General features: G+C 40.1%; 2 protein-coding genes across 2 annotated transcripts in view; both read left to right on the forward strand.

The window, feature by feature from the left end:
- The window catches only part of Exoc2 (exocyst complex component 2), a 159587-nt gene that overhangs the window by 17292 nt on the left and 129074 nt on the right, over positions 1-13221 (forward strand). The gene's annotated exons all lie outside the window — the stretch shown is intronic.
- Positions 9069-11111, forward strand: Hus1b (HUS1 checkpoint clamp component B). Its single transcript, XM_034510217.2, has one exon. The coding sequence runs from the start codon at positions 10054-10056 to the stop codon at positions 10882-10884; it is 831 nt and encodes a 276-aa protein (XP_034366108.1). The 5' UTR covers positions 9069-10053; the 3' UTR covers positions 10885-11111.

Genomic DNA, 13221 nt, shown 5'->3' on the forward strand with positions numbered 1-13221 from the left:
CTAAGGTTTTCAGCTTGCTGGACCTGCTTGGGTTTTTTTTGTTTTTGTTTTTTGTTTTTGTTTTTTTTTTAATTTCTCAAACTCTTAATAAATTAGCCTTGGGCTTGCTTCCAAATCTGTTTCTGAATTCTTTCATTAATAAGACTAAGACTTAAAGTGTGAACCTTGATTTCCCTGTAATGATTGTATTATGATCAATTTAATATTTTTAGTAATATCTTATTTAGAATTTATTAGTTCTCTTAGGCCCTGGGGTAGCAATATAAACCTTAATTAAAATTGATTCTGCTAGTTCTTGGTTTGCCCTTTTGGGATCATGGGAAGTATTCAGCTTCCTGTTTAATTATGTAAGTCACAAACAATACTTTGGTCATTGTTTGATATCATGTCTAACTGTCTGAAGCCTAGTGGCTAAAATTGATACAGAGTAGATGTCATCACAGCCATAGCACTTTCCCATTGTCTGCTTGTTGTGTTTTAGACAGTATCTGAAGGTATCTGTGTGAAGCTTAGAGTCTGGGCATGTAGGGTGACCAGGAAGTAGGTTCCTGCTGTGACCAAAGAAAACATAAAGAAGACATAATTTCAGAAAGATCATGCCATTACTATAAGGTTGTGAATTTGAGGGGCAGTGCTGAGAATCTGATGTTTTATTTACAGGTTGTGTCTGGGTGCTTGGTCTTCAGCTATGACTTACTGTCATTTTTGTTTCTGTGATAAAAATACCTCCATAGAAAACAATGTAGAGGAGAACGGTTTATTTTAGTTCACCATCTCTTTAAGTCCATTGTTAAGGCAACAGGGACTTGAAGCATCTAGTCATGTTACAACTGTAGCCAAGAGCAGAGAGAATGAATGTGAGCATGCTACTTGCTTTTGTGTTCAGTGTGATTTCTCCACTCTCACGCAGTTCATGCTGCTGAGCTACTGGGGTAGTGCACAGAGACCAACTATGCTGTTTAATATCATGCCGTACACAGGGCAGTCTTCACCACAGATATCGGTCCTGTCCAAACTACAGTTGGGATAGGAAGCACAAGGTATTCCCTTCTTCCAAACTTGAGAGAGGCCTCAGAGGCAACGTCGGGAACATTGTCAGCCCTCATCCTGGAGAAGGTTCCAGAATGGAGTTAACAGAAGGTTTAGACAGTAGGAGAACTGGGGAGAATGGCCATCAGACAGGAATAGTGCAGAAATTTAGAGATTTGGAAGTGGGTGGCGGGCACCCTGCTTTTAATAATCAGTAAGAGTCTGACAGACATTAAGTAAGACTATAAAAAGCAAGCTTATTAAACACTGCCTTCTGAAGCAGTAATCTAAGAACATGCCCAGAACAGTCATTAATGTTTATGGTAACTAAAAAAAAAAAAAAGAAATTTATGGTAACTTCTGTGATGATTTTTTATTACTTGCTGTGCTGGAGATTAAAACCTGCGCTTTGCCTATGGTAGGCAAATGTCTACCACTGATCCACATTTCTAGCCCTTATTAAAGGTGAATTTTGTCCCATGTAATACTGCAAAGGTAAATGCAAAGTAGAAACATCCTGGCCAAACATTTGAAAATTATATATACATTTTTACAATATAAAGCCTCTTAGAAATTTTCTTTATGGAGAATGTCATTATTAGTGACCTCTAGTAAGTTAAACCTTGCAATATTTTTGCAAACACATTTTCAAAAAAATCTATTATTGGCTTCCAGTAAGCAAAGCCTTGCTATATCTTGCTATATGTTTGCAAACAGTTTAAAAAACTATTAGGAAGTTTTTGTCCCATATTTATATCTCTTTCTCTTGATGTGTCTCTTTCTCTCTGGTGTGTGGGCACATGTGTGTGTTGGTGCCCGAGGGCTGACATCACACATCTTTATTTGGTTTCCACCTTTACTTTTTGAGACAGCTTCCACCTCAAGGCTAGCAATTCAAGCACACCATTGTGCCCAGTTTTTGCTTTAGGGGATTGGGACTCAGGTCCTTCTGTTCAGCAGAGCCAGCTTCCAGCCTTCATGTCAATTACTTTTCAATTGGTGTGAAGAGCTACTTATAGAAGAAAGAGTTTATTGGTGCTTACGGTTTAGAGGGTGAGTTGTAGCCATCATGGCAGAGAACATGTGAGGAAGCAGGTCGGCATAGCACTGGAGCAGTAACTGAGAGCTTACATCCTGAGACACAGCCAAGAGGCAGAGAAAAACAGAGAGAGAAAGAGAGAGAGAGAGAGAGAGAGAGAGAGAGAGAGAGAGAGAGAGAAGAGCATATACTCTAGGAATGATGCAGGCTTTTGAAACCCCAAAGCCCTCCCCAGAAACACATCTCCTTCAATAAGTTCACACCTCTCACTTCTTCCCAAACAGGTTTACCAACTGGGGACAAAACTTTCAGATTTATAAGTCTATAGAGGCCATTCTCATTCACACCACCACAATTCATCTTTAATTTTTGAAGAGCTGAAAATATTACAATACACTACTGTAATTTATAGCTTACTTGCTATGTTGGCCAAAGCTTTATTTGGTGGTACTGCATTAAATGGAAACTTACCAATGAAAATACATACAGCTGTACATTTTTTTCTGTCAGTCTTTCTTTGATAAATATAAATTTTAGAACATAATGCACATTCTGATTTTCACCTTTAATTCAACACATACATTTTCCACTAAAATATGTTTAATTTTTTAGGCTACATTTATGTACTAAAGTTTGAGTATATTGTAAAGGTTATTCTTGAAGTTTAGTAATATATAGATAAAACACTTTGTAGTTTCTGGTTTGGAATGCAAGAAACTTAGAGACCATTCCCTTGCATTCCTCCAGCAAAGAAAAACTGTATATTTTTTTAAAAAAATATTTCTTTCAGATATTTATCATAGGGCAGATTGCTGCCCTGCACATATAGAGACAAATAGACTCCGTATGGGTTAATCAGCATACCATGTACAACAAACATCACTAACTGTGCTTAGGTGTGGCGTGGATGTGAGGACTAACAGCTTACCAGTACACTTGAATGTCAAGGGCTCTAATGAAAATAATACCTGATGTAATAACAGATAAGTAATATAAATAGACAGGTGGGACATTTAAGAAAAAAATAGAGATAAACAACAAACAAATCTTGACTTTGATGGGCTCATCACTAGATTGATTTCTGCAGAGAGAAGAATCCATGAACTAGAAGTCTATATTGAAACTTAAACTATATAGAAAAGAGTAAAAAATCACCACAGAAAATGGAACAGGATATCTAAGAATTATGAAAAAACTGTAATGTATGCATGATGGGAACTTTAGAAGGAGAAGACAAAGGAACATTAAGAGTTGTTCAAAATTGGTTATAGATGTCAAAGCCCAGACCTAGAAGCTTGGATAATAGCAGTAGGCACACCCCAAACTACACAAAAGTACATTCAAATTGCAGAAAATTCAAAAGCAATGACAATCTAGAGAGTGGCTGAGAGGGCCAGGGAACACCTTGCAGGAAGGAACACTTCCTTTAGAAACCATTTAACTAGATAGAGAAAAACCTACCAATGCAGAATTCCCCGGTGGAAGTGTCACTTATTGCAGGACAGAGGCACAGCTCCACACTCACCTGCAGCAGTTTGAAGAGTTCCCTTAATCCTTGAGGTTCTACTCTGGTTAAATAGAATGCTTTGCTTTGCCACAGAATAAAATTTCAAAAAAGGCCAGTCTAAAGCAGAGTCAGTGTTTATTAAATACACATTTTTGACGTGTATCCTAATTATGAGCATCAAGAGGAATAGAGGCATTCAGGACGAAAGGAAGGCCACAGCAAGAGCAGGAGTGTGGGCTTCTCAAAGAAGGGCCGGTCACATTTTACTGTCTTAGTGGTGACTATAGGAATTTGGAAAATTTTGGAATTTTGTTCAGTCACCTTCCAAGGCACCCTCCCTCCTCTGTCATTACTGTCTTAGTTACCTTTCTATTTCTATTAAGAGACACCATGACCAAACACTGAATTGGAGCTTGCTTACAGTTTTCGAGGGTTAGTTCATTACTATCATGGTGGAGAGCAAGAAAGTATATGTAGGGCTGGAGCAGTAGCTGAGGCTCACATCCCCACAAACACCAGGCAGAGAGAACTGATTGGGAATGGCATGGCCTTTTGAAACTTTCAGTGGCAGATTGCATCTAACAAGGCCACACCTAATCCTTCCCAAATAGTTTCACCAACTGGGGCCAATATTCAAGTATTTGACCCTGAGGGGCGATTCTCATTCAAATACCTATCATCACATTTGTGATACTTTTGTTAATTTGGATTATAAGATGGTACTGGAGTCTTGGGTGGGTTTACAGTCCGATTTGATAAAAGTGGTGCTGCACAAGGGAGTTAGGGCAGATCCATTCACTGAAAATGGGGTTTTTGATGTGGTTTCTCAATTACAGGTTTATAGCTTGGGAAGGGAGAAGAACCTGAAGCAAATGCTGCCAGTTGTGTTGGAATTCTTGATTCTCTGCTGTTGAGAGGCCTCAGCCTGTACTTTTTCCTGTCTATCTATCCTATCTCTTTAAATGTAAAGAAGAAATAATTTCTTAGGTTAATGGAGAATTTGCTGCTAATAGATGCATTTTAAATGTTAAAATTTACCAATGTTACAAGTTCTTTAGATGGTAGGAAAAATACTGGCTAGAAACTTGGTTTGACCTATTGCAATTTATTGTTACTTTGTTGTCCTTGGGTTATGAAAAGGTGTAAGTGACTGGCATCCTGGTCCCTTCTTCTGAGGAACTGGCATGCTTGCAACCAGAACTCATTTTATGGAACAATACAGACTGCATCTTGTTGAGAACTGCACTAGCCCCACGGTTGGGCGGCCAAAAAATGTCGAGGCCCGAGCAAAATGTTGAGGCCCGGGCAAGAGAGAGAGTGAGGACAGATGGGGAATGGAGACCAGATAGAGTGTGATTCAATCCCGTTTATTCTTCAGTCTCTCTTCTTCTCTCCAAGTCCCAAGTCTTGAGTTCCTAGTACCTAGTTCCTAGTCCCTAGTGCCTCCAAGTTCCAAGTTTCTTCTTCCAAGTGCCAAGTGCCTAATGTCTAATAACTAACTCCAAGTTGTTCTCTCTAACCTAATTCCTAGTTCCAAGTTGTACTCTCTGAAGTGTCTGATTCTCTCCTGTCTGCCTCTGCCTTTTATATGTCTCACTTCTAAGCCATGCCTTTTGGTCACACCTTTAATCATACCCTTAGGTCTTGTCTCTAAATCTGATCTCTAGGTCACACTCTTAAGTCACACACCTTTAATCTCACACACCCAAGGAAAGTCCTGGGTATCTAAAGCAAGATGTTATCAGAGTGTGCTTATCTGTTGTAGGCTATTGTAATCCAAGTCTCATGTCAGGGTATATGGCTCAAGATGGCTGCAAAGCTGATAGCTGCTTTCTGCTAAAAGTCGGCCCCCAACAGCATCTTAATTGATTGTTGATTTGCAAAAGAACTAGAAGAAGCCCAGATGTGGATGCCCTATAATCCCAGCATTGGAGAAACAGAGGTGGGAGGATTGCAAACTCAGGCAACCTGAGTTATGTAACTAGACATCTCAAAAACCAAAACAACAACAAAATCACAACATCAGAAAAAGAAAATTGGATTTTTTTGAGCCTTGGCTGTGACTTCTGTATTTAAAGATGCCATAATGGACAGAGTGAGGTTCACGGGACAGAGCAGTATACTCAGCTGTAGCATGTAGGGTTTTTTTTTGTTTTTGTTTTTTTTGTTTTTTTTTTAAAGAACCCACAATAAATCTGGCTTTATAGTGACCTCAGCAGTCTCACCCACGCTGATGGCCAGCCCCAAGTGGCCATTTTGCCCTGGTTCCCTCGACCAGCCTGCTGCCAAGCTGCTTTTGTCAAAAACCCACTCCCAAAGTAGTTCTCTTGGTCTCCACTCGTTAAGCTAACCAAACCAGTCTTTTCCTGAAATGCCTGGAGCCACAGCTCACACTTACCAGGCCAGCCACAGAGGGTGGCCTGCAGAAAGTCTGCTACTGCTCACTCAGATCCCCTTAGCCCCATGAAATGAAAACACTTTTAATATACCAGGGTAAAACTCCAACCCCAGAATGCACTTGCAAAGAACACAGAACTCAGTTGATGTAAACACAAGCTGCACACCTAGACTGAGCAAATGTATTCTCTACTGCTCTGTTGCTGCTCATCTATGAAATCCCTAGCTACTTGTGGCTCCCCCAGGCCATGCAGTTCTCATCCATCTTCATCATCTTCTTCCTCCATTGTCCATTTCATATCACCTTCTTCCTCTTTTCCCTCTCTAAAACTTTCAGCTCCATCTTCCCCTTCCACTGCCCAATCACAGGCTCTAACCTAATCTGACCAATTACCTGACCTCACCTGAGTACATGATCTACTCCTCATCAGGGCACCCTTCTTGAGGGAGCAGAAAATACAAACATCAATCCACAATGTGCAGCAGCACCGAATTGTAAATAAGAAATCAGCACATAATCACAGCTGTGTTTCTCCCTGCTTCATAGATGTTAATAATGTCTCATGTATCTTATGTAGCAGAACATTTCCTTACAGTATTGTAATGTCAGTTAAGTTGTGGAGTCATTGAGGACAGTTATCCAGACGTTAAAGAAAAAGACATGAATATTTTAAGTTTACATCATGAATTCTTTAAAAGCTAAATATTATTGAACTTTCAAATTATAAGTGAAAATGCTAACAACATCTTAGAGGTTTACTTTAGTTTACTTCAGACATTGATAATTTTAATCTATACAGACAGAGAGCTCTCTGGGTCTCCTTCCTTTTAAAAGAGTCTGGAGTTGTTGCTGGGACCAGGAATATTATTAGTGAGTCCTTTGAGAGAAATGATCTTGGTCAGTGTGTCACTTCTGGGCTGAGTTTGGTGGGGCTCTTTCACTCTAGGGAACAGTTACCATAATCCTATCCAATTTGATTGCAGCATCCCTCCATCACATCTTGTCCCACTCCAGTGGTGCTTCCCATACCATCTCAGTATTTCTTTTTACGTGATTCTATCCAATTATTTCATCCAATCTTATCCCACCCTCTAATCCTACCTTCCCTTCCCAACCTCACATCCTACCCCACCCTGTTCCATTTCATTCATCCTACCATCCCATTTCATTCCAGTGCTGCAGCTCATCACTTCCCATCCTATCCTGATTTAGCCTGTCCTGTCTCACATTTTGTTCCATTGCATCCCCACGTCCCATTCTATACCAGCATTCTATATCATCCCATTTTATTTCATCATTCTGTTGTATCCCATTGTACATTTCTATTCTATTCCAAATTCCTTTTCATACCAACAGCATGTCCTATCATCTGTGTTAGTCTGTTTTCTGTCACTATTGTAGCCAGGCAGCACATTATGGCAGGTGTGCATGGGAGAGCAACACCAGTTCTCAGGTTCCTGGGAGCAAAAAGAAATAGAACAGAGACCCACTCATTCTGTTTGGAAGCATGGCCCAATGGCCTGAGGGCTAGGCCCACCTCCTGAAGATCCACTACACCACACCTCCTAGTAGAAACACTCTGGACATCAACATTTAACGCATTGACTTTTGTGGGACACTTTATGTTCAAGCTATAGTAGATGCTCACCTGAAAGTGCATCTCACAGACTGACATCTGCAATGAGTTCAATTCTAGAAACAAGCTAGGTGCTATATACTGTAGTCCTCTTCTTCAGGGATTAAAAATACAGGGGCCTCATGGTCGGTAACAGCAAGTCTGGGATTCTCTTCTACATGGTGGTCACTAGGTCCCTGCCTTTTAATGGGTAGAACATAGTATAAGTACAGAAGCAGACGGAGGATTGTCATATATTCCCTTGTAACTATGGTGTATGAAAACTTGAAATACCTGATCCTCAATAATGTGATATTCAGAGAGATAAGTTTATTAGAGGAAATCCAGAGGGTAACCATGAGCAAGTGAAGAGTATGATGGTTTGAATGAGAATGTCCCACAGTGGCTCATCATTTATGTGTACTTAGTTTTTAGTTGATAAACTGGGAAGGGTTAGGCAGATATGGCCTCGTTGGAGGAGGTGTGTTATTGTCGGTAGGCTTTGAAAAGCCCACACCAGGTCCAGTCTGCCTGCCTGCCTCCCTCCCTCCCTTCCTCCCTCCCCCTTCTTTCTTTCCCTCCTCTTCCTCCTCTTCCTCCTCTTCCCTCTTCTTCTCCTTCTCCCCCTACTCCTTCTCCTCCTCCTCCTTCTTGTTTCTCTCTCTCTCTCTCTCTCTCTCTCTCTCTCTCTCTCTCTCTCTCTCTCTCCCTCCCTCCCTCCCTCCCTCCCTCCCTCCCTCCCTCCCTCCCTCCCCCCATTTCTCTCCCTGTGGGTCAAGGATATAAAGCTCTTAGCTACTTCCTTACCACCATTTCTGTCTGCTTCCCACCATGAAGATAAATGGACTAACTCTGAACCTGTTAGCAAGCACCCAATTAAATGCTTTCTTTTAAAAGACAAAGAGGAACTAAAAGTTTACATAGAGCAACTGATTGCTCTGACCTCCTAGCTGAGATGCTGCTGCTTATGAGCTAAGACTGGGATGAGATTCCGGACTCATTTTGGGGCAGGAGTAAGATGAAGAAAGCAGTCAGATCTTGGTCTCTAAGACACCTTAGTCAGATCTGTGCCATCATCATGGAACCACTGCTTAGCTGAAAAACGTGGAGCTGAGCAAACATTCTATCTGCCGAAATCGAATGAGTATAGAAATTTGAGTTACATACTCTGTTATTTCACATGGATCAGGACTCTAGGAGCACCAGAGAAAAGACAAATACATTTCACAGACAAAGATTCTTAAGGGCAAAGAACATCATAAATACTATGAAAACCAAATACTAATCTGGGCCATATTTACAGGGACAGAGGGTTAATGTTCTTGCTAGAGATTTTATTCTTTTGTTATTCACTTATTTATTTGAGATAAAATCTCATCATATAGCTTAGACTGGCCTAGAATGTATCCCTAATTTGCCTTAAACTTGTGATCCTTCCTTCTTGCCTCTGGCCCCCAGTGTTGGAATTATTGGAATGAGTCACCAGCCTGGTCTTATCAGAGATCTTAAAGATTAAGCAACAAACTCCATAAAAAGTCATAAATGTAAAATTCACATATATACATTACAAGTTGAAGCCATGTTATTTTACCTATCACATCACTACATGCAAAATAGATTGTTATATGATGCTGCTCATGGGAAGATATGTTGACAGAATTTTTTTTTGGGACAGTTTGGTAACAGAAGAGTTTTGTATGTACATACTATGACAAGAGTTCCCCTTTAAATTTAACGCAAGTAAATACTGACAAAAGTAAATGTATTTTGTGTAACAGCTGTTCATTGTTATCCTAGTAATAGGTCAAAATTGAATCACGTGAATTCCTCTCATGGAATAATTATTTTTATCAATATACTGGAAAACTAGCCATAAAAATGATATAGACTTGTTAGTGTGTACCGGTATGGAATGATATCCATTATATGTGCATCTTAGGTGCAAATGTCAGGTTACAAAATGTGTATTTAATTTATCACATTGTTTATGATGTAGTAACATCTGCAAGTAATGTCTGGATTGAACAAGACTATACTATATATTTGGTATATTTGTGCACCAAAATGTTTTAAAAGGGTTGGTTGTCTCAATGGTGCTGGTGCTTTCAAATGTGGTCACACTGTGTAGAATGATCTTCTGATGAGCAGACCAGAAGCAGCAACATATTCAAATAGGGCAGGCAAGTGGGAAGGTGAAGACGGGTCCAGAAACCTACCTAAGTGTGCCCTAGTGTCTACCCTAGGTGGCCTCAGGTGGGAGTGGACTTGCAGGCATGTGGAACCCAAATGCAGGCAGTGCTGGGGCAAGAGGGAAGGGCAGTAGAGCGCACCCCAGGCTTGGTGGTTGAGCCGGCTGTGCCCCAGGCCGGAAGGGTAAGCAGGCTACACTCCAAGCCGGAAGAGTGAACCAGCTGACTTCTCTGACAGCAGTCTCCTCACACCACTCCCTCTACCACCTAGGCACCATGAAGTTTCGGTCCAGGATCACCAGCAAGCGTTTTATAGAGCTTTTCATTCAGGTCAGCAGCACCATATCAAAGCTGGCGAAGGTCTGTGTGCTCCGCGTGTGCCCTGACAGGCTGTGCTTCTGTCCCATGGGCCTGCTGGATAAGGCCCAACTGTGGGGTGAGGTGATGCGGGGTGTCTTCCACCACTTCTGCATGGAGGGTGTTTCACAGGAGTTCAATGAAATCTATCTAGAGTTGATGTCTGAGCATCTAGCCAGAGCCGTGAAGAATGCAGGTAACGCTTCATCCCTGAAGCTCCAGCTCACCAACAAGCTACGTCCCTGCCTTACTGTGGTGGTGGAGCTGGCGTCTTGCCCCGGCCACACCCGCGCTATGGTCCACGATTTGCCTGTGAAGGTGCTTCCCAGAAGGTGGTGGAAAGAATACATAGAGCCCCAAGTTCGAGGTTCTGATGTGAGTGTTTATCTGCCAGCTATGAAGACCATGAAGAACATGGTGGAAAGGATGGCAAACGTGGCCAGTCATGTGCTGGTGGAAGCAAATCTAAACGGCAAAATGAACTTGAGTGTAGAAACTGATGGAGTGACTATTAAAAGCTATTTTAAAAATCTTGGAAATCCTCCAGATGCCGTTCTGTGTATGTCTCAAGGCAAAGACTCAAAGAACATGGTGCAAGTTCGGGTGGAAAATAGGAAGCTTCTACAGTTTTTCGATGGACAGCAGATAAACCCCACAATGGCCATATGTAATATTCTGAGAAATACTCTGCTTCATCTTATTTTGGTTTATGAAGATATTTCTCTTCAGTATTTTATTCCTGCTTCATGAATTTCAAGCAGCCTTGATTTTCTTTTTTATAGAAATATTAATTTAAGATCTTTCCAGAACTGAGACTTTGAGTTACTTGTGTTAAAAGCCTGCAACCCCATGGATTTTGTAGGGTGTTTATTTTGTTGAGTGCTTTCTTTGTAAAATGTTAAGAAACAATTGGAGAAATAATTGAAAGTTCATGTGACTGTTTTTTGGTTTTGACTATTCAACTAAGTTGTTTTGGAAAAAAAAGGATTGTAATAAAATAATATAACTGAATCCTGAAGCAATTATTGTATTATTTTATTATAAAATAATATTGTGAAGAATGAGACGTTTCTCCTTTTCAAATAAATTATTTTGAGAGATTTAATGAGCTCAATCTCTCTGAAAGGTATACGATGGATTTTGTATGTACATCACATATTCAGAGAGATAAACAACTGTTTTCTGAAGGTTCTCAATATGAGTCTTGACATTACTGGTAATAGCCATTTCAGAGAATTTAAACTCTCAAACAGTTTACTTTCTTACTTCTGAGTCAGAAGTGTACAATTGTTTGGTTTGGTGAATATTTTTAAAAAAAAGTGTGAGAACTATTTGTAAAATCTATTTTGGGAAAGCTTCAGAATCTTCAGGTTGTGTGTGTATATGTCTGTGTTGTAACAGACATGCTTTGTGATTTCTATAGGTAAGCTCAAACACAACAACCAAAGCAACTTAGAGAAATGAGGGGTTTTTGGCTTATGGTTTTTAGAGCAATAGGAATCCATTATCGCAGGGAATCTTGGCAGCAGTTGACAGTCATGGTACAGGAACAGCTAAGAGCTCAAATCCTAAACTTTGTGTAGCAAGCAGAGCTTTAACTGGGAATGACATGTGGCTTTTGTTTTTGTTTTTTTGTTTGTTTGTTTATTTGTTTTTCTTTTGGTTATTTTCGAGACAGGGTTTTTCTGTATAGTCCTGGCTGTCCTGGACTCACTCTGTAGACCAGGCTGGCCTCGAACTCAGAAATCCACCTGCCTCTGCCTCCCAAGTGCTGGGATTAAAGGCGTGTGCCACCACTGCCAGGCGACATGTGGCTTTTAAAACCCCAAAGCCTTCCCCTTGTGGCCTACTTCCTCCAGAAAGCTGTACCTCCTAAAACTTACTCAAATAGCAGTACCAACTGGAAACCAAGTATTCAGATGACTGAGACTGTGGGGGAACTTCATTCAAATCACTACATACTCATTTGAGCCATGTCTTCCAGCTTTTTCCATTATATTTCGTTTAAATAAATGAGAAAGAAATTTCAAGCTATAATAAAGTGTGTGTGTGTTGGCCTAGAACTTTCCAAGTAGGCTAGGCTGGCCAGCCAGTGATCTCTAAGAATCTACTTATGTTTGCCTCCTCAGCTACAAACGTGTGCCGCTTCATTCTTCTGTTTGTTTTGTTTTGTTGTTTTTCGACGTGGGTTCTGGAGATTGAATTTGGATCCTCATGCTTGAGCAGTAAGCACTTCAGGGTTTGCTACCCTAAAATTCATTGTATATCTCTGGGGTATGGTATATTCAGATGAGGGACTTCATGATATTTGTTGGATTGATCAAATCTCTTCTTTCTCAACTTTTCGAATACCAGCTCATCCCTTTCTGCTAATCAAAGTCACCATTCTTAAGGATTCCTGGCAATAATATTTCCGTTAGTCAGCTTTTCTCTATAATGTCAGTGAGAATTCCTTACTTTCATTAAGATATCATGCTACTATATTTTTGGCACCAGGGAAAGCAGAACATTTGTACTTAGAAATTTGGTTCTAAGTTCCATGTGAACTAGACGAGATTCTGAAAGTAGTCCAAAGAAGCCACCTGGTTGTCCAATTTGGGCTGTAATTTCAGTAGTGTCAGGAAGATAATTAAATCACTCAGAGGACTCAATTTTCCATGCCAATTAAAGGAGAGGTTTGCCTTTGTCAAGAATTGGTTTGTGGATGTTAACCCATGAGACAAGTTATTTATTTAATCTTTCCTGTCTGTTTTCCATGCAGTAAGTATTATAGTATCTTTGTAACAACACAAGTATTTGCTAAAAGAGTTGTTAAACTATCTCCCACCCCCACCCCCTGCCCCATGTATGTCTTTGTAGGTCCTTAAATTTTTATTAATACATTACCAAGCTAAATGCCACATTATTGTTTCTGGGTATATACTTAAGTATTTAAAACACTATTATGTCTTCTTTTAGAGGACTAATAAAAGAGAGCAATAGTTACCCTTTAAAAGAATAATCATTTGTAAAGTGCAATTTTATATAAAATTAATCATTAACTGTTAGCCTATTGATTACTTTCTATTATTTAAAATCAGTTTATTG

Source organism: Arvicanthis niloticus, chromosome 8 (genome assembly GCF_011762505.2).
Source record: "Arvicanthis niloticus isolate mArvNil1 chromosome 8, mArvNil1.pat.X, whole genome shotgun sequence".
Classification (NCBI taxonomy): domain Eukaryota; kingdom Metazoa; phylum Chordata; class Mammalia; order Rodentia; family Muridae; genus Arvicanthis; species Arvicanthis niloticus.